This window comes from Calidris pugnax, unplaced genomic scaffold (genome assembly GCF_001431845.1).
Source record: "Calidris pugnax isolate Ruff unplaced genomic scaffold, ASM143184v1 scaffold228, whole genome shotgun sequence".
Taxonomy (NCBI): domain Eukaryota; kingdom Metazoa; phylum Chordata; class Aves; order Charadriiformes; family Scolopacidae; genus Calidris; species Calidris pugnax.
Window position 1 is genome coordinate 1,477,576 of NW_015091017.1, and position 25,289 is coordinate 1,502,864.

At 59.4% G+C, this 25,289-nt stretch overlaps 2 protein-coding genes across 2 annotated transcripts; one reads left to right on the forward strand and one right to left on the reverse strand.

Annotated features, from left to right (window-relative positions):
• The first annotated feature begins 2,831 nt into the window (after positions 1-2,831).
• On the forward strand, positions 2,832-8,661 carry FCHSD1 (FCH and double SH3 domains 1). Its single transcript, XM_014955785.1, has 19 exons — positions 2,832-2,919; positions 3,203-3,300; positions 3,579-3,624; positions 4,517-4,590; positions 4,844-4,988; positions 5,070-5,206; positions 5,286-5,349; positions 5,460-5,588; positions 5,769-5,891; positions 5,986-6,081; positions 6,160-6,267; positions 6,374-6,478; positions 6,711-6,941; positions 7,047-7,130; positions 7,237-7,393; positions 7,490-7,695; positions 7,812-7,908; positions 8,009-8,076; positions 8,245-8,661. Exons 1-19 carry the CDS (start codon positions 2,899-2,901, stop codon positions 8,308-8,310), a joined length of 2,055 nt encoding a protein of 684 aa, XP_014811271.1. The 5' UTR covers positions 2,832-2,898; the 3' UTR covers positions 8,311-8,661.
• A 410-nt stretch (positions 8,662-9,071) lies between these two features.
• RELL2 (RELT-like 2) lies at positions 9,072-20,324 on the reverse strand. Its single transcript, XM_014955786.1, has 8 exons — positions 20,193-20,324; positions 19,271-19,484; positions 17,556-17,621; positions 17,412-17,478; positions 16,902-17,090; positions 11,979-12,552; positions 10,076-10,118; positions 9,072-9,332 (listed from the first exon to the last, which is right to left on the reverse strand). The coding sequence occupies exons 2-7, from the start codon at positions 19,476-19,478 to the stop codon at positions 10,077-10,079; spliced, it is 1,146 nt and encodes a 381-aa protein (XP_014811272.1). The 5' UTR covers positions 19,479-19,484; positions 20,193-20,324; the 3' UTR covers positions 9,072-9,332; position 10,076.
• Positions 20,325-25,289: the final 4,965 nt, after the last annotated feature.

Here is a 25,289-nt window from a genome sequence, read left to right on the forward strand (position 1 = left end):
ACAAGATGACCAGCAGCTTTAACAGCTGCCGAGCACTCAGGGTACGTCACCAAGGCTGGGGTGGTTTCCAGCTGCTGACACGCAACAGGATGCACTAGGGAGGAGGAAGCAGACGTAAGGCCAACATTGAATGACAGTTTTGAACCACAACGTGAAGGTGGAGCCATACATCCTAAATGTGGGGCAGAAAGAAGGCATCTGGCTCCCAGCCCTGTGACATGGGCCCCTGCCCCATTGCAGCCCCCCAAGTCACAGGGCACCCAACCCTGGGACTGGACATCCCCACTGATGGTCACCTCAATCAGACTGGACAAGCCAATGTCACCCTGTAGATAGGGCCGCCCTGCATTGTCCCACTCTCTTGTCCCCTTCCTGCCACCCAAGTGGGTGTTGAGTGGCCCCCAATCCATTTTCCCAGCTCCCTCCTGCGTCAGAGGTGCTGGGGGGGGGGGAATAACAGGCACAGTGACACAGCCCCAGCCTTGTGCATCGACACGCACATGAGGAAAGAAGGACATGTGCAGCTGAGCCCAAAAATGTCAGGGAAAGAGCAAAAAGGGAACAAAGGGGACAGTGGGGAGAGCCATGAGCTCTGCAGGACCCACGGACAGAGAAAAAGAGGGACAGAAAGAGAAGTGAGAGCTGAAGGGGATGGGAGGGAGAGAGGGGGACCAGGGCACAGGTGGGGCAAGGACTGGCTGGGGAGCTCTCGTAGTTCCAGGTGCCCCCCACTGCTCAGCCCTACACCCGTGTCCCCATGGCAGGGTCCTGCCAAGCCAGAGGCTCTGCATCCTCCATGTGATTTTGGGGGCAGAGTGGCTGGAGAGCTGCCAGGCAGAAAAGGACCTGGGGGTGTTGGTGGACTGTCGGCTGAACAGGAGCCAGCAGTGTGCCCAGGTGGCCAAGAAAGCCAACAGCATCCTGGCCTGTGTCAGGAACAGCGTGGCGAGTAGGGCCCGAGAGGTGATTGTCCCCCTGTACTCGGCACTGGTGAGGCCTCACCTTGAGTACTGTGTCCAGTTTTGGGCCCCCTACCATAAAAAAGACATTGAGGTGCTGGAGCGGGTCCAGAGAAGGGCAACAAAGCTGGTGAGGGGTCTGGAGAATAAGTCTGATGAGGAGAGGCTGAGGGAGCTGGGGGTGTTCAGCCTGGAGAAGAGGAGGCTGAGGGGAGACCTTATTGCTCTCTACAACTCCCTGAAAGGAGGGTGTAGAGAGGTGGGGGTCGGTCTCTTTTCTCAAGTCACAGGCGACAGGACAAGAGGAAATGGCCTCAAGTTACACCAGGGGAGGTTCAGGCTGGAGATTAGGAAAAATTTTTTCACTGAAAGGGTTCTCAGGCATTGGAATGGGCTGCCCAGGGAGGTGGTTGAGGCCCCATCCCTGGAGGTGTTCAAAAGCCGGGTTGATGTAGTGCTGGGAGGTCTGGTTTAGTGATGATGCTCCTTGTTTGTTGTGCGGGTGTCTATTTTTGTCAGTTAGGTTGACGGTTGGACAAGATGATCTTTAAGGTCCCTTCCAACCTAGAAGATTCTGTGATTCTGTGATTCTGTGATGTGTGACCCCACATGTCCCTTTGCCTGGGGGCTGAGGCCCCACGTGTCACCACATCCCAGGACCAGTGCCCCTCACATCTCTCTGTGCCCTGGCACCCCGCATGTCACCGTGTCCCAGGGTGTCCTTATGCACAAGGACTTGGTCCCCCGTGTTCCTGGTGTTCCCATGCCCCAGCACTCCCCCTGTCCCCACGTCCCCCTGCCCAAGGACATGGGCCCCAGTGCTCCCCATCACTCCATCTCCCCATGTCCCTGTCTCCTTGTGTTCCCGTGTCCCCCTTATCCCCCTGTCCCTGTCCTGTCTTCCCATCCCCCTGTGTCCCCATTTCCCCATGTCTTTGTCTCCCCATGCCCCCATGTCTCCATCTCCCCGTGTCCCCTGCGTCCCCCTGTCCCTATGCCCCCATATTCCTATGTCCCCATGTGCCCATCTCACTGTGTCCCCATCTCCCCGTGTCCCAATATCCCCATGTCCCCATGTCCCCCTGACTGTATGTCCCTGTGTCCCCGTTTCTCCATACCCCCATGTCCCCGTGTCCCTCCTGTCCATGTATCCCTGTGTCCCCCATCTCCCTGCCTCCCCTTGTCCCTGTGTCCCTCCTGACTGTATGTTTTTGTGCCCCCAACTCCTCATCTCCCTATGTCCCCGTGTCCCAATATCCCCATGTCCCTGTGTCCCCGTGTCCCCATCTCCCCATGTCCCCGTGTCCCCCTGACCATATGTCCCTGTGTCCCCATTTCCCCATACCCCCATGTCCCCTTGTCCCCGTGTCCCCCTGACCATATGTCCCTGTGTCCCCGTGTCCCCATCTCCCCATGTCCCTGTGTCCCCGTTTCCCCATACCCCCGTGTCCCCTTGTCCCCGTGTCCCTCCTGTCCATGTATCCCTGTGTCCCCCATCTCCCTGCCTCCCCCTGTCCCTGTGTCCCTCCTGACCGTATGTTTTGTCCCCAACTCCTCATGTCCCCGTGTCCCCATCTCCCCATGTCCTCGTGTCCCCATGTCCCTATTCCTTCGTGTCCCCATGTCCCTGTTCCTTCGTGTCCCCCCTCTTTCGCGCCCTCCCCGCGCTCCAGCGGCAATTGCCGAACTGACCACCAGGGGGCGCGCGGGGGGGCGCGGCGGTGGGCGGGGCTGGCCTACGAAACGGGGCGTGGCTTTTGAGGAGGCGTGGCTTATGGAAGGGTGGGCGTGTCCCTGGAGTGGGCGGGGCCGGGCCGGGCCCGGCAGTTCCGGGCTCCGCACACGCCGGCGGCGGTGGCGACCGGGGATCGGGGACCGGCGATCGGGGACCGGCGACCGGGGACCGGCGACCGGGAGCGGTGCCGGGGGGAGCGCAGCGATGCAGCCGCCGCCGCGCAAGGTGAGCGCAGGGACCAGGAGGCACCGGGCCGGGGTCTCGGGGCCGGGGTCCTCCGTCGGTGCCGGCGGAGGTCCTGCAGCGGGAGTCGCCCCCGGGGGACCTGGAGTGGGATGGGGAAGCGTGGCCGCGGCGGGGCGGTGGCCACCGGTACCTGCAGTGGCACACGGGGAGGTGGGGGGGGCAACGGGGACCGGTACCGGGGGCAGCGGGCACCCCCCGCATCCCGGCCCGGCCGGGGTCGGCAGCCGGTCCCCGGGAGCTGAGCGGTGGTGCCGTCCCGCAGGTGAAGCTCACCCAGGAGGTGCGGGTCCACCTCCTCGAGCAGCTCTCGGGCCTGCAGAGCAAGCAGCAGCGGGACACCGAGCTGCTGGAGGACATCAGGTAGGGTCCCCCCGTGTCGTGTCCCCCCGTGTCGTGTGTCCTCCCCCACCGGGAGCTGAGACCGGCCAGCTCATCCCACGCGTGGGGCCGGGGCCAGCCTGCCAGGCATACCTCACCTTGAGACTGCCGCGTGGAGGTCGTGGACTCCATCACCCCACCGGGGTGGCCAGATGGCGACATCCCTGTGCGGGGTGGTGGCTGTGGGGTGACGGCAGGGGTGGCCCATCCCTGTATCCCTGCGTGGGTCCGTGCCTGGCCTGCATCCCCTCTCCCCACAGGTCCTACAGCAAGCAGAGGGCCGCCATCGACCGGGAGTATGGGCAGGTAAGGAGGTGCCACTGGTTTCAGGACCAATGGCCTGGGAAGTCAGGAGCCGATGGCTGGTGGCCACGAGCACCGAGCCCCATCCTTCCCTCACGGGGTGTTCTGGAGCAGGGCATGGCCCGAAAAGGGGCATGGGCAGTGTTGGAAATTCTCCGAGCAAAGTGGATCTTGACTGCTCCGTGTGGGGCACAGCGGGCAGTGGTGGGTGGGCTCAGCATTGTCCCTCAGCCAGGGGGGACCATCCGCCTTAGGTGACCCGCTGCGGGGCTTTGCTGAGGACAGCGTGGCCCAAACCTCAGGTGCCCAGAGGGAAAATCTTGCTGGAGGACAGGAAACGGCGGAGCTCCGCTGTCTGCTGGGTCATGGCAGAGCTCTGCTCTTAAATGTCAGAGCCTGGTTTGGCTCCGTGAGACAGCCCCACAGCATCCCCTGGGGACACCCTGCAGCAGAGAGGTGTCCCCCCATCCTGCAGTCAGGCACCGTGCCACCCTGCTCTTTTTTGCCCCCCCCAAGCTGGGGAGGGGACTGTCCCCCCAGGGTTGGGGTCTTGCTGTGCTTGGCTTTGCTGGGGGCTCTTCTACTCTGCTCCCACAGGTGGTGTCCCTCGCTGCTGTCCCCTTGCTGGTCCTCTGTCCCAAAACGTGCAGTGGGGAGGGGTCTTCTCGTGGTGCTGGCTGGTCCCCAAGAAGGTTTTTGCGTGGGGAGCATGATGGGGTCCCTTCTGACACCAAGCCACTGTGGTGTGTGTGTGTGTCCCCTGCTCTGGGGACATCTGTGGGGTTGGGAGCCGGGGTGGGGGAGCCCAGTTTTATCCCCAGAGTGGGATGGCAGGTGCTGGGGTGCCCGGCAGGATTGGGGAGCACCAGTGATGGAGGGGGGGGTCTGTCCGCAGGCGCTGCAGAGGCTGGCGAGCCAGTTTGTGAAGAGAGACTGGCAGCGGGGCCGTGGAGACACCTGTGACTCGAGGTGGGCTGGGGACAGGGGTGGGGATGGAGGGCTGGCTGCACCCATCCATGGCCCCCCAGCTGGGAGATGCCTAATTCTAGGCAGGATTTGGGTGTCCTGGAGATGCAGCCTGGGGTGGGATGTCCCCAAGGATGTGGTGGTACCCTGGGAGGGGACAGCAGGGGCTGGGGGATGCTGGCTGTCCTACCAGCGTCCCCAAAAGCTGAAAGGGAGGCAAGAGAGCACTCTGCCCTGTCTTTTAACTCCCCCCCAGGAGCGCAGTCGCGGTCTGGAAGGGTGTCATCGAGGGGACCGCGCACGCGGGGCAGGTTCGTGTCACCGCCTCGGAGACCTACCGTGCCCTCGCTGCGGAGGCCGCCCGGACCGCCCGGCTCTCCAAGGAGAGGATGCTCAAGAAGGTACTGGGGGGGACAAGGACATGTCCCCTGTGCCTGGGGTGGCGGGGACAGCTGTCACCCCATGGATGACGGTCCCCACAGGGCATCGAGCGGCTGCAGAAGGCGCAGGCGGAGTTGCTGGAGACGGTGAAGGAGCTGGACAAGGCAAAGAAGCAGTTCACCCACCTCCAGCGGAGCAGCGAGGTGGCCAAGGACAAGGCGGCCGACGTGGAGGCTCGGTGAGTGCTGGGGAGGTGGGGGGACACACACTGTCGTGGTCACAGGGTGGTCTCACCTCACTCCCCAACCTCCCCAAAGGCTCCGGAAGAGCGACCGGAGGATATTTCACACCAAGGCCAGCCTGCAAAAACTCAGTGCCAAGGTCAGCAGCGTCGGGGGGCGGAGGGAGGCAGGGTCCCCCAGCACAAGGATGCAGGGGGACATGCGGTGGTGGCCACCACCCCATCGCCAAGCCCCGCCATCCCCCCCTAGTTCTCAGCACGGCTGGCTGAGCACTCGAGGCAGCTCGCTGGGGTGCAGAACGAGTACGGCTTCGCCCTGGTGTCCGCCACTGCCCACCTGGAGCATTACCAGCGGGTGGAGCTGCCTGCTGCCATCCAGGTAGGACTGGGACCCCCTCGTGTCTCCACCACAGGAGGCATCTCCCTGGTGACGCTGCCGGGGCGTGCAGGAAGGCAGGTTGCACCAGCGGAGGAACAAGGCTGGTACCCTGGGGGGTCAGGGATGCAGGCAGAGCTGGGGGAGAGGTTCCCACCCGTTGTCCCACCCGTTTCTCCCCAGGCACTGGACGGTGACCTCTACGAGCGGCTGCGGGAGCACTTGTCGATGGCCAGTAGGACAGAGGTGGAGACCTGCCGGGCCACCCGGGACTGGTTCCAGGGCGTTGCAGAGGCGTCCATGCGGGTAATGGCACCCGTCCTGAGAGCTGGGGGGGACAGGAGGGTACAGATGAGTCCTCCCCGCCCACCCCCAGCCTCACATCCCTCCCCTCCTACAGGTCTGCCGGGAGCAGGACCTCCTGCTCTTCCTGCAGGACCACCCTGCCTTCTCCCTGGCCCCCGAGCAGCACTTCCAGCTTGCTGGGGTGGAGGAGGTAGGTGGTGGTGGTGGGATGTTACGGAGGGGGGATCCCCACAGCCACCCCCTTCTCAGCCACCTTGTCCTTGCCTAGGTGTCCCTTCTGCCTCCAGGAGATGATGGGGCCAGCCTGGAGAAGGAAGCACGGCGCTGGGCCACCCGGGTGGCCCGGGACCACAAAAACAAGGCACACGGAGAAGAGGTAGGTGCTGCCATTCCCCTTGGAGCACGGGATGGGGACAGGAGGGGCTTTCCATGCTCCCCACAACGGCTCCCACCACCCCACTGACCTGCGGGTGCCCACCCAGGTGCTGCGGTGGCTGGAGGCCAGGAGGCAGCAGGTCCCAGAGGTGGAGGTGGCCGCCTTGGAGCGGCGGATGGAAGAAGCCAGGGAGAACATCCGGAAGGCGGAGGTGGGTACCGCCCCAGGTGGGAGGCTTGGGGTGGCCTCGAGGTCTGTCACCGCCCCCCAAGGGGAGGGGGACACCAGGGATGGGGAGGTGGGATGGCTGGGGATGTGGCCAAGGGGATGCTTTGCCACTGTGGCAACTACGTTGGGGACCAGGGGCAACAGGGCTTTCTGGGCTGTCCCCTCACCCCATAAGTGTGCCCTGTAGACCATGACGATGTGTGTGTGTGTCCCAGGTCAGCCGGGTGAAGGCAGAGGCACGGCTGGCCCTGCTGCGGGCAGCGGGGCTGGACGTGGACACGTGGCTGGCAGGGGCCATGGTGGGGGCGGGTGAGGAGACCCCCACAGGACTGGATCCGGCTGAGTTCGATGACTACGAGGACAGTGACGAGCCAGATGAGGACAACGAGCCTGGCCCCACTGCCCGCACCTACCCCTACACCTGCCGGGTCATCTTTGGGTACCAGGTAGGGCCATGGCTGCCTGTCCCTCGCCCTGCTTGCCCAGGGCCAGCACCCCTGTCCAGGGGTACCCAGGGCTTCCCTGTCACCTTGTCCCCTTGTCCCCCGCAGGGCTGCCGGGCGGACGAGCTCTCCATCGCCCAGGGTGAGGAGCTGGAGGTCATCGAGGACGGTGATGCGGAGGAGTGGGTGAAGGTGGGAGCAGGCTGAGCCCCCCGCCCCATATTGGGGGACACACAGGTCCCCAGGACTGTCTCTGCCCCCGAGGGCTGGGACAATCTTGTGTTTTCTGTCCCTTCAGGCTCGGAACAAGGCGGGCCAGGTCGGCTACGTCCCCGAGAAGTACCTACTGTCCCTGGGGGGCGAGCAGGGGGCCGGGGCTGGCCCCCCAGGACCCTCTGCCCTGCACCGCCAGCTCTCCAGCATCATGGCTGCGGAGCTGGTGCTGGAGCCCGGAGGTGGGTGCCGGGGTGTCACCTCCCCTAGGGAGGGGGACAGATGTGCCGGGCTGGTGCCTGGGGGATGCTGAGCCCTCTGCCCCATGCTCCCCACAGCCTGGCTAGTGCGAGCCCTGTACGACTACGAGGGACAGAGCCCTGAGGAGCTGAGCTTCCCCGAGGGGGCCATCATCCGGGTGCTGCCCCGCGCCCCCGGCGAAGTGGACGATGGCTTCTGGACAGGAGACTTCGATGGCCGCGTTGGCGTCTTCCCCTCCCTGGTGGTGGAGGAGCTGACGGGGGGCCGGGAGGCAGCCGAGCAGGTGGGTGGCAGGAGGGGGTCACCACATACCCTCAGTGTGGGGCAGCCCCCCATCTTGTGACATGGGGTGGCACCCTCCTTGGGCACTTCCCACCCTTCTTGGCTCTGTCTTTGCAGGAGCTGCCATCACCGTCCCCACCACCCTTCTCCCCTCCTGGCCTTGTGCCCGGGGTCAGCCTGGCCCCCAGCCCCTCTCCCGAAACGCCGCTAGGAGGTGGGTGCCGGGCTTTTGGGGGGTGAGGGGGGGAACTGGGAAAGAAGCTGGGGGAAGGGGGCATGCAAAGAGCTGGGCTGAACCACCCGAGCCCTTCCAGGTTGCCGGCAGGATGGCGCGGGCAGTGGGCAGAGCTCTCCAGACCTGGCAGCCACTCGCCTCCGGCCGGTAAGCCCCATTGCAGCGATGTTGTGCCCCCCACCTAAACCTGCCCCCAAGTCCCCCCCTATAACAGGGGTTGATGGCACGGTGCCACCCCTGGGCTTTGGGGAGGGCCTGGAGGGGGGCGAGCAGCCTCGGCCTGTGGGTGCAGCATCTCCTCTTTTCTCTCCGCAGCTCCGTGCGCCCCCCCCGCCACCCGGCAGAGCCCCCGAGCCTGACCCCGACCTCCACTTCAGCTGACCATGTGGGTCCCCCATGTCCCTCCCTGCTCCCTAAAAAGCTTGGCCAGAGCGAGCCACCCTGGGCTACTGTCCCTGTGGCAGGGCTGGCCATGCCCAGTGCCCCGAGCTGGTTTTGCGGGGGCAGGGGGGGGCCACATCCAGCCCTGAGGGGTGGTCCTGCATCCCTACACAGCATGGGGCACCCCAGTAGCCCCTTTATGGGGGTGTCCAGTGCCACAGCCGGGTCCCAGCTCTTTTCTCTGCCTCTTCTGCCCCCTCCCAGTGCAGCCCTGGTTCCTTGGGGGGGCTCAGCTCCAGGGCCCTCCTTCCCCCAGATCCCCAGCATCTTCCAACAGGCAGATGGGGGGCTGTGCCCCAATAAAGCCAGTTGACTCTGCCCAGGGGTTCAGCAGCTTTAATGGTTTTTAGCTTGTCTATGTACAGTGCGGTTACACACCAAAGCTGGCCATGGGCACCGACCGGGGTTGCCCACTGGCCCGGCTGGGGGGTGTCATCCTGCCCCCCCAAGGACCAGGCTCCGTCCCCTCCCACGACAGGCCGGGGCTGGAGGTTCCTCTCTCCGCCAGCATCTCCTTGGGGACCCGCAGGGTCCGTCGCTGGTGCAGGATTTGTGCCTGTGACCATTCTGCAGGGGGGGCTGTGCTCTGCGGTGAACGTGCCGGCTGGGTTGGGGGGTGCTGCCCCCCACCCCGGGGGGCTGGGGGGGGACACTTGATCCGCTGCCTCCATCCCTGCCCCGCTGATGCATCCTTCCCCCAGTGCCCTCAGGGTGGGGGGGTCTCCAGGGCGGGTGCGGTGGGTGGGGGTCAGGTACCTATTGCCAATGGGATGAGGTCTGGCGCCGAGCGTGGTTGTCTGTAACGTCGGCGCGTCGCTCCGGCCATGCCAAGCGCGTAGCTGCTCGCCCGGGGCCGGCTGCCCCACAGGTCCCCCCCACAGCAGAGCCCCCAGCCCAGCATAGGGAGCCGGGGGGGGGCCACGCATCTCCACGTCCACGCTCCAGCCAGGAGCGGAGAGGAGCTGCAGGGAGGAAAGGGCAGGATGGAGCTCGTCCCCACAGCTGCGGGGCATCCCCCCACCAGCCAAAAACCCCTGTCTGCCTGGAGCTGGAATGGTTGCCCAATGACGAGGATGATCAGAGGGATGGAGCACCTCTCCTATGGAGACAGGCTGAGAGAGCTGGGGTTGTTCAGCCTGGAGAAGAGAAGGCTCCGGGGAGACCTTATAACGGCCTTTCAGTACCTGAAAGGAGCCTACAGAAGAGCCGGAGAGGGACTCTTTACAAAGAAGAGTAGCGACAGGACAAGGGGCAATGGTTTTAAGCTGGTGGAGGGGAGATCTAGGTTAGATACTAGGAAGAAATTATTCAAAGTGGGGGTGGTGAGGCACTAGAACAGGTTGCCCAGGGAGGTCGTGGATGCCCCATCCCTGGAGGTGTTCAAGGCCAGGCTGGATGGGGCCTTGAGCAACCTGGTCTAGTGGGAGGTGTCCCTGCCCATGGCAGGGGGGTTGGAACTAGATGATCTTTAAGGTCCCTTCCAACCCAAACCATTCTATGATTCTATGATTCTATGACTTCCCACTTGCATGTGGGCAAGAGGACCTGCCTGTGCGGGACCTGATGTGTTGGGAACTGACCTTCTTGGAGAAGAGGTTCTCCCTCTCTCCACCTCCAGGCTGTGACCCACTAGGGCAGGAATACCACCAGCGTCTTCTACCCCCCACCCCAGACATGGCCCTAGGGGCTGGGGACAAGCACTCACGTCACACAGTTGCTCCTCGGTCCTGTGTCACTGTGCTGGGCTCCTGTGGGATGGAGGAGGGATGTGAATGTCAGCGGTCTTGCAGGAGCCTGAGGCTGGGGTGGGGGGTCAGGTCTCCATTGGCCATAGCAGTGACCCATGGGCCAGCAGGCAGAACCCTGCTGAGGCTCCAGGAGGTGACTACAGCCCAAGCCCCATCTCTCTGCCCTTCATGTGGACATGTGGAGCAGCAGGTGGTGGCCCCATCTGGGACACAGGGGATGAGGGAGAGTCCAAGTGGTGCCAGGGCTTGCTGACAAACATCCCAGTGAGGTCCCATCACCGTTGTCCTGGGACCCCATGTTGTGGAGCACACCAATGCCTCGTGCTGGGTCTCAGGCAAGAGCTGGGCACCACAGAGAGGACAGTCAAAGATAAGAAAAATCACCATGCCCCTGGGCTCGCCCTGTGGGTTACTGCTCCCCCAGTGATCAGAGGGACCACAGCCATCGCCCAAGGCGTGGTGGGTCATGGGAGGAAGGAGAACCTGTCACCACCTCTCCAAGTCTCTGGAGAAGGGCTACAGCTCATTGTTCTGTACTTCATGGCCTCCATGGGCTTCCCTTCTCCACGAAGAGGCTAAAAACCTCCAGCCCGGCCACCAGAAAGCAAAGAGGTAAACAATAAACACAGCAGGTTCCTGCTTTTTCTGTAGCGTATATTCAGCCGGGCACCTTTCCCCAGGCTCTCCCATGCTGAATGAGTCCTTCCCCATCCCATGTCTCTGCCAAGGGCTGCTGGGACATGCCATGGGTGGCCCATGGAGCTCCAGCAGAGCCAGCCCCAGGGAATGTCCCTGGTTTTGAAGCATGCCAGGGTTTTTACATGGGGGTTTGCTTCCTTTTTCCTTCCAAAGACTTTGCCACTTGTGCCCTGGTGCTGGTTTTGTGGGGTGAGCTGAGGCCACCTCTCGGGGCTGCTCGATGGAGGCAGCCCCGGTGGGGTGACATTGCACCAGGTGCCTTCCGCAGCCCCCTGCCACGAAAATTATCTTTCCCCAACTGCAGAACCATGGGTGAACGTGTGAGTGAGTGGCCATGTTGGGTGTCTACCACCAACAGCATCATTTGCTCAGTGGGAAGAGCATGGAGGCAGTGGCAGGGAGCAAATCCCCCAAATCAGGGGCCATCGATGGCCAAGCAAATGGTGTCCTCACCAGTGCTGCTTTGGAGGTCTCCAGCACCTCCACCAAGGTGGTTGGATGGGAAGGCTGGGAGATACCAGGGTGCTGGGAGCTCCAGCCAGGGTGGGCTGCCCTCCTCTCTGAGCACAGCCACCCCCTCTGGAGTGGGGGAGAACAGCCAAGAAGTGACCGGTTGGCTTCACCATGTCCTAGACTTCAAGGCAAGAGGAGCTCCTGGAGACATCTGCCCCAGCCTGTACGTTGCCAGCCATGTTGAGCCCCACCACTGCAGTGAGGGCACAGTTTTGGAGAGACCAAGCTACAGGCAGCAGCAGAGCTCACCCAGGTCAAGCAAAAGTGATCCCAATGGATGTCCCCAAAGAGCCCAACCACTAAGGAGGAGTCATCTGTTGCCCAAGTGGCAGCTGGCAGCAGGTTCAAGCAGTGACCTGCCTTTTCCCCCACAGGGGGGAACTGTCACAGTGGCTCTACGTGCCCAGATGTTAGAAAAGAGATGGGAAAATGCAATCCAAAAAGGTGAGCAGAAGCAAGGTGGGCAGGACAGGGCAGGTCACCACGCCGCAGTCAACCTTGTCTCGCCTGTACCCACTGCACAGCCCACGCCACCGTGCTTGAGCTGGTACATTTTGTCGGCAGCAGGTCTCAGGGTGCTGTGCCACAACCCTCCAAGCCCTCCAGGCCAGGAGACCACCCTGGGGACAAGGAAGAGGAGGAACTTACCTGCTGGCCTTTGTCCTCCACCCCAGGCTGTCTTCTGCTGCTGTCGTCTCTCCCCAACTCATCAACCTGTTCGTGCAGACTCAGGCTCCCGTGAATATCCGACACTTCGTCTGCTGACCCCAGTCCGGTCTCCTCCAGGCAGATGCTGCCTCCTTCCTGCATCAGCTCTCCTGGGATGCTGGGACTTGACCCACCCAGCACCCGATGGCTTAGGAGCTTCCTCTGGCGGCTTGTGCTCCCAGGAGGACCAGTGCCAGCATCCTGCAGTGATCCTGTCACTCCGGACCCCTTGCCTGAATGCCTGCTGCCACGAGTGCCAGAGCTGATCGGTGTATTTGGGGCCGGGGTGGTGGTGCGGCTCTGCTCCCCACCTTTGTTGCTCTGGGCACCTTTCTGGACGGCTCCATTCTGCAGGCCACCTGTGGGGACAGTCCCGTTGCGAGCCCGCTCCCGTTGGAGGCGGTCGCTGCTGTGCTCCAGCTCCTCTGTGCTCAGCTCTCGGCTGCCGTCAGGCAGGGGACCATCCTGCTGCTCGTGGAAGGTGGGCTTCTTCCCGATGTGTGTGACACGAAACCTGGAAAGGAGGTCAGGAAGCATCAAATCCTTTCTCTCCCCTCCCCTGGATGTATTATTTCCAGCTTGTCTTCACCCCCAGCCTCAAATCTTCTCTTTGTCATCGACTGGATGATGATGACCAGGCTGGATGGGGCTTTGAGCAACCTGGTGTAGTGTGAAGTGTCCCTGCCCAGGGCAGGGGGGCTGGAACAAGATGATCTTTAAGCTCTCTTCCAACCCAAACTGTTCTATGATTGGTGCTATCTCCAACCTTTCAGACCCATTCAACACTACTGACCTCCACTCTAGCCATGCCCTCACTGACTTAACTCCATTTTCCCTTTCATTTTTGGCAAAGCAAATAGGAAGAGAAGGATGAAAAGGTCGATCTAGGTGTTGGCTGGTGCTGACCCCACCAGCCTGTCCTCCTTGCAGCAAGATTGGTTGCAGCTCTTGGAAATGCTCCGATACACAACCTGGATGAACAGGGGCTTGTACAGGGACTCAGGTGTTGATTCAGAAGGTGAACCACAAACTGGCTGAGCCTGGTGAGGAAGGGATAGCCAAGCCGAGCTGCATGGACATTGTGCCCAGTGACTGACTGCCATCAGGGGAACAAGAACCAGCACCTTCAGCAGAGAGTGCACCCTAAGTGAGAGCAGGGACAGGGTTTTGGCAGAGTGACCTGTATTTGGGACCAGGGACCCAAGGCAGGAGGAGCAGTTTGGTTAATATCTGCCAGAGCACACTGTGCACCTTCCCCTGGAGCAATGGATGGTACCTAGATGGTTCACCAAGGTTCCCCTGTGTACCAGGTAACAGCTCAGAGCTCCAGGGTAGGCAGGAGAACAGCTGGAGAAGTTGGTCTGACACCTACAAAAGATGTATTTATAATAAGAGTGGTGCAATATTGCACCTGGGAAGAAGAGAGAAGTTAGGGATCTACCATAACCTCGGGATTCGTGAAGGGTAATGTGTAGGCAAAGCCTGAATTGCAGGCAACCCGATTGTGACTAATGCTGTGACTCCTCTTCATAAGCAATGCAAGCCACTGCTGGACCAGCAGATAGGAAATCTCTTCCATCGTGAGCTGGTGTCCACCAGCCAAAGAATGCTGATCCCACCACAGAGTCCATGACTCACCCAGCAACAGCTCTCCTTGCACTTGAGTCACACGCAGAGAAGCTGCAGATGGCCCTGGCTCTGCAGAGGTTGAGCTGCAAGTCAGCATCAGGTCGGAATAGAATTTCAGCAGCAAAGTTCAAGCACTGCTGGGGTTGAAAGAAGAGCAAGACCCAAAGGTCAAGTACATGGCGGTATGGCCATTCTGAAGGAAGAAGCTGAGAAGAAAGGTCCGAGGAATAAGAACAGATGCCAGATGAGATGCTAGAGATGAAGGAGACCACTACCAGACTGAGGACCAGGTCGTAGTCTGGACAGTACAGACTCCTCAGCACTACAGTCAGAAATGTTGCTCATGATCAGAAAGGTCAAGAGGAGAAATGCTCCAGCTCTGGACAATGTACCCACAGAACTGCTCAGGCCAAACAGCAGCAAATGTGCCCTTTCAGGTCTATCCAGATATTTGGAGACAAGACACCAGCGCTGTGGTTCAGGAAGACCAAAGAATGTTCCAGTCTCAAAGAGGGATGGGGAGGAGGCACAAGTGGCAGGATCTTTTCTTGCTAATGCCATTGAGCAATGTCAAGCTGGAAGAGCTGGGAACAGATTCAACGGAGCCAGCAGGGTTCGGACTGGAGGGGGCACAAGAGGGAACGTAACCAGCCTCTGGATGATGAGGGGAAAGGCAGGAGAGCTTTGGCCGACTGCCTGGTCAGCACCGCTGAGGCATTTGATTCATAGGATGTGACACACTGCGGCTGATTGGGCCAAGGACAGAGGGTCAGACGCAGATGCTTCGATGGGTGAGCTCTGCCACTGACACCTGGTTTGAGGAAAGCCCTAAGATAGATGGTAAATCATGCAATAATATGAAAGTATAGATCACATAACCCTGATTATCTCTGAATTGTGGAGTGATTTATGTAGGAGAAGTCCTTGGGAGGTATCCCGTCCAACCTTCTGCTGCAAGCTGGGCCACCTCCCACTCTCAATCAGGTTGCACAGGACCCTGTCCAGTCATGCTTTGTAAATCTCCAAGGATGGCGATGCCTCCACTCCTCTGTGTCCTGTCCCGGGGCTGCACAATTCTCAGGGTGATAGTTTTTTCCCTAAGTGTTATCTGGATTTCTCTTGTTGCAACTTGTGGCCACTGCTTCTTGTCATTCCCTGGGCACCTCTGAGAAGAGTCCAGCTCCATCTTCATTTAAACTAAACCCCCCAAACCCTTTGAGTAGTTTTAGAGAACAATTAGATCCCCCTCCTTAGACTTCTCCAGGCTAAATAAACGTCATTCCCTCACATGCCACGTGTCTCAGCCCCTGATGATCTTGATGAGCCTCCACTGATCTCACTCCTTTCCACTCCTTCAGCAATGGGCCTGGGCCTACCAACTGGGGACTAGACTTAATCAATGAGCTGTAGGTAATAGGGAAAGGGGATGGACTTTCAACCACTGTGTCCAAAATAAAAGCATTAGCCCCCTACTCCCCACCCCCAAAAAAAGAGAGGAACAAGACCTGAGGATCTGAAACAGAAGAGCTGAGTTAAAGAAGCTTTTCGATGTAGGATCAATCATGAATCAAGGTACTTCGTGCAATGAGGATATTCACAGTAAAGAACACACAACAAAGGCAGTCCCAGAAAAGTCATCCAGGATCTGAAAGAGCAAAGGGGCCAGTTTGGAAATGAGAACTAGAAATTGGAGGTTGTTTTGTACCTCATGGGCACGTAGGCCCCTTAGCAGTTGGGCCTCGCACCAAGGAGATTCAGGAAGCAGAAACTTTCAAAATATAACCTTGGAGAAATGTAATGATGGTCCCATGGAGAAGGCTGCCGTGACATGGGATATTAAGCACAAAGAGAAGAAACCAAGATTTGAGGGTAAGTGCCTTTAGGAAAATAGACCACATTCTCCAGGTGAGAGGGGACTGAGAAGAGCATGGACAAAGGACACAGAGAAGTGGATGGAGCTGGGTACCATCCAGGGAATGAGATTGGGCATGAATAGGCAGGGATCTGGTTTACCAAACACCACCCCTTAAACCAAGGAGAGCTGACAGCAACGGGCAGAGAGGAAGCCAGAAGGAGTCAGTCTCCAGGAGATGTGATCTTAGCTGGACTTCAGCATGGGGAGGTCCAGCATGTCCCCTCTACCATCTCCCCATCCAGCCCCCAGTTCACCTTCCTGCTGAAACTCTGGTTGTGATGATGAAAAAAAACCACCCCCCTCCCCGATGCCCGCTCTGGCTCAACATCACCATGAAAGGACTGTGTGTCTGGACCATAGCATGGAGCTTCATCAAAACGTAGACCCTGAATGAAGACCTGCTGCAGGATCTGAGCACAGCAGAGCTTTGTGTCTCGCCAAGGTGGCCATCCAGGGAGCAGCAGTTGCTTAGAGAGTCATAGAATCATACAATTGCTGAGGTTGGAAATGACATTTCAGGTCATCTAATCCAACCATCAACCTAACACTGAGAGACATTTCAGGTCATCTAGTCCAACCATCAGCCTAACACTGACAATAAATGTCATGAAACCATATCACTAGGCACCCTGCCCTGGTCACCACTGGTGGTATGGAGCTGAGCCCTGAAGGACCTTGCTAAAGGTCTTGTGCACGCATTTTCTGCTGGGGAATGAGGCAACCTGGGTAAGCCTTCAGATTGCACTAAGGGTTACTGACTACACAGAGGCCACAGGCAGCTCAGGAAGTCCCTTGAGGTGAGACCAGTTGGGCAACTGGAAGAGTATTTGTGGGAAGTATTGGGTACACTGCCCTATTCTTGTATTCCTCCCATGGCATCTAATTACGGTCATCATTGGAGGCAACAATCTGGAGGAGCAGAGCCACTATTTCGTTCTGAAGGTGGTGGCTGGTAACTTGCTCCTGGGATCTGCTGTCACCTCCTCCCCTTCCTAATGAGATCCCTAAAACTGGAGTCAATGCCCCCGTTGGGCAGCAAGAGCCCTGCTCGCATGTAGGCTTTGAAAGAACATGGATTTGGGGCTCTGCCCAGCACTGAGTCAGCAAGACAGGACAGGCTTGAGTCACCTTCCCAGAGAGGAGGAGGGAAGCCACTAGTACGTCACAGCCTGCCACATACCACAGGCATTTCCAGGTGCAGGAGGCACCTGGTTCCTTGGGAATTCCTGCTGCAGAGCTACTACTGGGGCACCTAAATGGGAAAGAGCAAGAGGCCACCAGAGCAGATGGACCATGTCTGGAAAAGCTCATTTAAGTACCTGCCCACTGAGAAGACTGTGGTCTCTCCAGGATGCATCCTGCCTTTGCCTTCCTTGGACCGTCCTTGCCGATGCAGTGGGTGCCTCTTCCTCCTGCTGCAGTGGATGCAGGGGGCCTGCGTGGAGCCCAGATGTACCGTGTGGTGATGTGGTGGGCCCCCATCCTGGCTGTTACGGTGAGGACAAAGGCTGCAATAGGAAAAAGACATGACAGATCATGTTATCTGGGGAAGACTTCCCAGACTTGGTGCAACCTCACTACAGTAAGCCCTGAGAAGCAGCAGCTCTGGAAGGGACCTCCTGTGGAGACAGGAATGGGGAAGGGCTATTGCCCTTGATAGTAGGGTGACAGTCATCATAACTCCAGGGAGAGCGGGACTTCTTGTTGGGAACGTGCTTTATATCAAGCTGGAAAGGGGTTGGCTGCTGAGTCTGCAGAGCAAGGTGACACCCAAAGGGTGCTTCTCCCTTACTCTGCAAGAGCCACTAGTTGGTATAGGCTTCTCTCACCTGGGCACTGCCACTGGGATGTCCCCTTCATTGTCCCCCAGCATCTCTTTGAGGGCCTCTGCATTCGCTGAAAAGAGAGGAAAAAGGGAATGAGTCAGCCAAAGTGGCCAGCAGGTCTTTGGGCCAGCCCTAGGAAATGCTTACCTTCATTTTGGATGATGCATCTCACAATCTTCTCCACAGTGTCCTCGTTCAGCTCCTCCTCTTCATCTGAAAGGAGAAAACGTGGCACTGAGGGCTGGGATTCGGACAGCTCGCCAGTCCCTCTCCAGGAGCAGCCACGTCGATGGAGGGGTCAGAGAAGCTTTGTGTCCCCCATCTCCCGGGGAAGCACCTGGGGAACAGCAGATCCCTTGCCCTGGAAAAGAAACGTGTGCAGGGAGGAGGGTGTTGGGTTGCTCCTTCAGGACTGGGGAGCATCATGTGAAACAAGTGAGAAGAAGGTTCAAAAAAGTTTCAAAACAAGTTGAAATAAGCTCCTGATGGGGATAGTCCAGCCCTGGAGGCCCTGGGTGCAGGATGCTGCGAGTGCTAAAAGTTCACAGAAAAGATACCCGCTGGGGCCTATTAAATACGTAGAAACCATCTCTGATGGAGAAAGCCCTGGAGCTACACACTGTTAGAAGCTTAAAAGAGTTTGCCCGGGAAACTTGGCTCGGTTTCTGGCCTGTTGTGGTATTCATCCCTAGCATTCACCTCAACCTGCCTCTGGCCACCATCAGAGGCAGGAGCCTTGGCTGGCTGGATCTTCAGCCCAGTCTGCAGTGTTATATGGTCCTGTGAACAGGTCAGAGTTGTGGTCTGGTGGTCTGGCAGCTGCCTCAAAAAGCATGGTCAGGGGCTGCCACACTCCTGGAAGCCCACAGAGATGTTTCCCTGGGCTGTGGCAACTCCAGCGGGCAAAGCCAATCCTGGAAGGTTCAGACATTGTCTTCATGACATGTGCAGCCAAGTTATTGAAGTCAGAGAAGAATAACTAAGGATTCCTGGAAGCTCCTGCTGCATCTGCGGGCAAGCTGAGGGAGCCACGTTCCCCTCCCATGCACAAGAAGTGGCAGCGGGAGGTGCTGACCCTTCTGAACGCTGATGGTGGCACAGTGGAGCCAGAGGAGTTACGTAGCACCATTTGGCAAGGATGCAGCCAGAGGACTGTGTCTTCTCCATTTCAGCAGAGACTCATGAGAACTCTAAACGACCGAGCTTGCTTGGATTGTGCTCTGGTTTGCACCCACGCTCAATGCTGCACTGGCTTCCCAACCCTACTACCCAAGAGACGCTTACAATGGCCTGAAGTGATGGAAAAATCCCCAGTGGTCCCCTGCCAATGTGGGGCAGGGATCCCAAGGAAACACCCCTGTTCCTTTGGCCTGTGTGAACACAACAAGTACTACAAGAGCACAGGACTGATGGCAAACACCATGCTGGCACCATGCTGGACCTCCTAATGCCAAAGGAAGGCAGAGGGACAGCTCGTGCCCTGGCTAGGGATGCTTTTCTTGTAGGGCACATGGGTTATAATTCAAGCGCCAGGGATTCACCAGGTCCTGGCTGTTCATCGGAATTATCTTTTGGTGATCATGCAGCTTTGGGAAGGGCCAGATGCTGGTTCTCACCTCCCCAGCACCATCAGCCTGCAGACCCAGCAGATCAGAGGGCTCTCTGGGCCACAGGCTCCCATTCCCTGGGGAACACCGTGCTGCTGTTGCCACCCCACCCCTTTTTTCCAGCCCAGGGCCATGTGATGGTTAACATTCCCACCCCCATCCCACATCACAGAAGCATGTTTAAGGAGCATCAGTCCACACCAGCGAAAGGCAGCACCTGAGCCCCCGCTGAAACCCCATCACCCCAGCACTCACTGGCCTGAAGCTCTGCCAGCACATCTTTGTTATCTGGGTCGAGCTCGTCCCGGAAAGTCCGGCACCGGTAACCCTTCTTCTTCAGGACATGGCAGATAAGGAAACCCACCAGTCCCATGATGAAGAAGACAAGGACGAGGAGGAAGACCATATACAGGCTGTGCTGGGGGTCTGACTCCCCATTGTCGGTGCTGCTCTCGTCTGACATGCGGATCTGGAAGAAGGGGGAAGGTGGATCAGAGACCCTGCTGCTCACCTCTACCAGGCTCCCCGTGCCCGTCCTTCTCCTCTTCCTCCTGTCCATCTTGGGCAAGAGCAGGCTCCTGGCTTGGGGGGCACTGCCAAGGGTTCTACTCTCACCCTGCAAGGTCCAGCGTGGCAGGGGATGCCGTGAAAGAGAGCGCAGGCTGGAGGTGGCCCAAGGACACCGCTGTGCCCCGCAGACACCCAGCAAGAAGCATCCCAAGGGCAGCGGTGGCGGCAGATGCATCCCCGCAGGCCCGCCTGGCCCCGGGCTGCGGTGCTCCCCCATCCCTTCCCGGCAGCTTCCCAAGGTCCCCCGGCCTCCCCCGGCTCTGCGGCGGGCAGCATCACCCTGCTCGCCCTTGCGGGAGGATGAGCATCCTCACCGCACCGCGCCAGCCCTGCATCCCTCCCTACTCACGGCCGAGGGCCTCCACCGGCAGCGGCAGGGCAAGCAGGCAGCCGTGGCTACCGGGCTGGCAGAGGGGCGAGCCAGCCAGCCGGCATCTCCCGCATCGTCCTCCCGCAGAACCAAGCTCGCTCCCTCCCTCCACCCCCGGCTTCCCCAGGGTTTTCCCCATCTCCCTTCCCGGGGTCTCAGGGCTCGGCCGCCCGCTTGCCGGCACAGGCAGGGTCTCTCCCTCCCGGGTCGTCCCTCCCGTCCCCGCTGCAGCGGTACCTGGGCCTGCGGTCCTCCGCAGCACTCTCCTCTTCACCTTCACCTGCCTCCTAGCAACCCCGCATCCCCGCGGCTGGGGACCGCGGCGAGCATCCTCCGGTCCCCCCGGCTGCCTGCCTTCCTTCCTTCTTTCCTTCCTATTTTTTTTTTTTTTTTTTTTGGTCAAGCTGGGGGGAAGGAGGCAAACTGCTTCTGGCTGCCGCGGCAGCCTGCCGCTGTCTGCCGGCGAGAGCAACCCCCCTGTCCCGACCCCGGAAAAACCTCTCCGAAGCGGTTTCGGCGGATGAAGGTGGAGAGAGGAGCTCAGGGAGACACCGGCGGCTGCAGCAGGGAGCGAAGAGGAGTGCGGCTCAAGGAAGCCGGCGCTGGCAAGCGGCTGCCCGCCCCGGGGTGAATAACCTCACCCGCATGCCAGCCAACCCCAATTTCCCCTGGCACCCTCCTTTCCGAAGCTCTCGGCGATTTTTTAGAGCGAGGAGCTGTGGCGACAGGAAGGAAGAGGGGTGGAAGTGGGGCTCAGCAAAAGCAGGACGGGTCCCTCACCGGTGTGGGTGGGGGGAGAGGGGTGCAGACACCCCCACTGCCATCACAGCAGTGAGGAGAAGGTGGAAAAGAAGCCCCAGGAGACCCTGCAGCACAACACCCTGCCCAGGCCAACTGCCTCTCCCTCCTTCTTAGAAAAGGGGTAGCTAAACCTTTTAAAATATCCAGCCGTGAACGTCCCGTGACCTCCTCAACCCCACCACATTGTCCTCACTCTGAGAAGCTTCACCCAAATCTCCTTTGCTCCTGCAAATTAGGCTTGCTCCTCTCAGTCCTTCACTCATGTGCCAGCTCTCCACCCAGACCTTGGAAAAGCACAGGCAACCCCTAAAACCCCTCCCACCCCAACTCTACCAAACTAAATGTCTATCCATATAAATATTCATTTGTGGGGATTTTTCCTCCACACTCTGTGTTGCTGTGAGGCAACCTGCAACTCCTCTAGGCTTTCAACTGCTCTGTCCCTCTCCCCAAGTGACCAAGAGACAACCCTCAGGAGCCCAGGAACCTTCTCCATCACTGTGACTTCAGAAGGTCACAGCATCATAGGTGCTACCCGCCCTGTGGCACCTACCTGAACCTGCTGTTCTGGCAGGGAGACAGGCCCTAAGATGGACAAACTATGGCAAGAGAAGACCATGGGCAGCAAGATTTACTGCTCCTGCCATGCAACATCATGAGAGTCTCTGCTGATCAAGACCTGAAAGGTGGTTTATTTCCTGCCCTTTTTACTTTAAATTGGGGGACCTCACAGGTCTGGGTTTCTGAGGAGCCCTTGGGGGATGCAGTCATGGTGAGCTTATTCCCATTTTCCTCGTGCCCATGCATGCTGTCCTGCACAATAAGTCACTCTTTCTCCTCCCAGGTGCTCCCACCCACCCGATGGCATTGCTACACCCTACCCCCCGCTTCCAACCTTCAGTTGTGCTGGGCAAAACAAGCTTGGGCTGCTCAGCCCTTCCCACTTTGACAGAAGATTCCCATTTTCCTACAGCATCTGGTGTCAAAACATTTCCCCAACCTGGGGGAGAGGGAGGACAGCACAGCAGCTCATCTGCATGGGTTGAACCACGTCGAAGAGGGTGCACCACTGCCTCCCACCTGCCTCCACTGCTGGGTTATCCCAGCTGATGACTTCCCTTTTCCCAATACTCTCCTAGGCATCGTCTGCCCCCAGCCTCAGCATCCCTCCAGGCTGCTCCATCCTCGTCCCACTATGGAACCCTCTTAGCACTTTTATGGCCAGGCCATAAGCCATGTCCCACGCAGCACCTCACAGGTGACCCAAAAGAGAGGCCACAGCTCTTCTCTGCCCTGAGACCAGCCAGCAACGACAGGAGTGAGTCCATGCAGTTGAGCTCTCCTTCCCGAACAGGCTGATAGTGTCCATCCTGGCCAGTGGGGATGGTCCCCAGGTGGGGCTAATCCCCACAACACGTGGGGAGGTGTGAACACAGCTGTCAGCTAAGGGCTGATGGCATCTCCAGAGGTTAGGCTCTGCATCCTCTGTCCCCTCCTGACCCCTGTCCCAGCTCCTGTCCCCCATCCTGTGCAACCCCACCAGACAAGGTAGCACAAGCTAGGACACAAGGGCAATCTGGCCAGAGCTCTGGTGCAGGCAGCTGCCTGCTTGCTGCACACACCATCATCATGTCCTCTGCCCTGGGGAAACCGAGCAGAGGGTGGAAGGACAGGACCGTCCCCCATCGCCCCGTACCGCGGCCGGCTCCGGTCCCAGCGTCTCGCCACGTTACCTCTTGTGGACTCTCTTCCCGGGCCTCCTCCGCAGCCATTAGGGCAGACGTCACCCCGCGAACAATGCGAATGCGCCCGCTCGGGGGATCGTCCCCCCCGGCCCCGATGGTTGTCCACGTGGCAACTAAACAGGACAGATTGCCCGGCTCTGGCAATCCCCCCGGCAGGCTCAGCCCGAAATTTGCCATCATCCCTGCAAAAATGCTGCATCCCATCGTGTCAGACATCTCCCTAAATCCTAATTTCTTGTTGACGTTTTTCAAACATCCCCAGCCAGCTAATGGCCTTTAAACCACAGCGTGGTTTTGCTCCCTGAGCACAAAGAACATCTAAAAATATCCCTCTCCGATGCTTTCTTTGCACCACTCCAAGACCCGTGAAGATGCCCGGAGCAGTGACTGACTTCCAGAGAGCAAGCTCAGCTGGACAACCCTCCTCACAAGCGAACCCCACTCCAGGCAAGGATGTTTTTGTCCCCTCCTTGCCCCTTTTCCCCCGCCAGGATGTTGGTGGCCCCAGCTGGACGCTATCTGGTGGCAGCACCTTGCAGAGCGACGGCCAGGCCGTCGTCATGCCTTGTGAGCAGCCCCCACCGAGACGTCAGCACACCCCACACGTTTGCTGCTACACCCTTGTTCAGCACGTAAAAGTCTATTTTTTTAATCTGGGAGGGTGCTGGGATCAAGGCTTGTTCCTCTCAGTGTCCCCAGCCATAGCCATGCCCTGCAGGATCACAGCCAGAAGGTCCCAGTGTCCCCCAGAGCATCTTCACTCCATGCCCAGGAGCTGGCGTCCTAAAAGGAAACATCTCTGGAGGGCACAAGGAGGGATGCCAAGGGGGGCAGTATCCATGCGTTAAGTGACAGACCCAGCCGGAAAAAACAACTAATAATCCTACAATTTAATGGTGCAAAAGTGCTCTTACCTGGTTGCTCCCAAAAATCCCATCCCACCCCACAAAATCCCACCCCATCCTACCACCTCCATCCCACGCTGCACGCTGAGGGGTTTCCCTCCCTCACAAAATTACCTGGCATAAAAATCCCATCGCCGAGAAATCAGGGAACATCCCCGGTGTTGGTCTGCCGTGGTGTCCATCCTCAGCCAGCTCTTGGAGTGACACTGGGGGGTCCATTCCCTTTGTCTGCTCCTCTCCGACACCCCGTTTCATTGCAGGTGAAGCACAGCATCCTTCGCCCCCAACCTCCTGCTCCTGGGAAGCGGGCGAGCAGGGGACCTGCAGGACCAAGTCCTTGCCACCTGCCATTTTCTGAGCCTTTGGGCCGGACTCCCTGCTCCTTCCATCCTTTCTTCTTCTCTCCAGCTCACAGGGGACAGATTTTTGCCACCAGCATCACCCGCAGCACGGCCCCCTCCCCGTCCCTCGCCGGCTCCAGGTTTGTCCCCCGTTCCCCATGGCTGCTTTTTCATCCACAGCAATTTTCTGCCTGGCTTTTGTTCTCCGCCTGCCTGGCGGTGCCTCCCTGTCCCCGCTCCCTGCCAACCCTGGAGGAACATTTTTGGAAGCTGCCAGAGGTCAGGAAGACTCACACCCCGGTGGGATGGGACCTGGGAGGGGGTCCTCGGCCAGGTGACAGCCAGCAGTGGTGGTCCCTGTCCCTCACAGCTTTGGGGGGCTGCTCCCAGGAAGGAAGTCCCATCAAAGTGCCCCATGGGGACCCCGCTGCCCCATCTCCTATGCCCTCAGGGGTGGGCTGTGCCCCAGGGAAGGGGAGCCATGGCTGGCCCCTATGCCTGCCCCACCACGCTCACTGGACCCCAATCCCACCAGCACCCACAGCTGGGACGTGGAGCAGAGAGGGATGGAAGGTGAGGGGCAGCTGGAGGGGGGTAGCTGGGGGCAGCTGGGGATCATTGCAGACAAATGGGGGTAACTGGTAAGCAACTGGAGGGCAACTGAGGGTGTGGGTGAGGGGATCTGGGGCTGATTGGGACAGCGGAGGACGATGGAGGGTGACTGGGAGGGAAGTAGGGGCAACTGGTGAGCACTGGGGGTGCCTGGGAGGCAGCTATAGGGTTCCAGGAGAGAATCCAGTGAGGAACCAGGAGCAGCTGGGAATAACTGGGATCAGCTGGGAGTAAGTGGGGACAACTGGGGGTGCCTGGGGAGCAGCAAGGGGTGACTGGGGTGTAACTTGAAGTAACTGGGGAGAAGTTGGGGGGTAACTGGGGGCAGATACAGGGTTCCAGGAGGGAATTCAGTACTGGGATCATCTGGAAATAACCAGGAGCAACCAGGGATGCCTGGGGGGCAGCTGGGGGTAACTGGGGTGCAACTTGAGGTAGCTGGGGAGAAGATGGGTGTGACTAGGGGACAACTGAGGATGTGGGTGGGTGTATCTGGGGGTCATCAGGACAGCTGGGGATAATGGAGGGTGACTGGGAGGAAAGTGGGGGTAACTGGTGAGCAGCTGGGGGTGTTTGGGATCAGCTGGAAGTAACTGGGACAGCTGGGGGTAGGTGGAGGGGTTGCAAGGAGTGACTGGGGTGTGACCTGAGGTAAATGGTGAGCAGCTGGGGGTGACTGGGGGGAAGATGGGGGTGTGGGTGAGGGGACCTGGGAGTGAGCGGGACAGCTGGGGATAATGCAGAGTGACTGGGAGGAAAGTGGGGGGGACTGGTGAGCAGCTGGGGGGTCTCAGGAGAGAATCCAGTGGGTAACTGGGATCAGCTGGGGGTAACTGGGATCAGCTGGGGGTGCCTGAGAGGCAGCAAGGGGTAACTGGGAGGCAGATAGAGGGTTTCAGGAGAGGATCCAGTGGGCAACTGGAATCACCT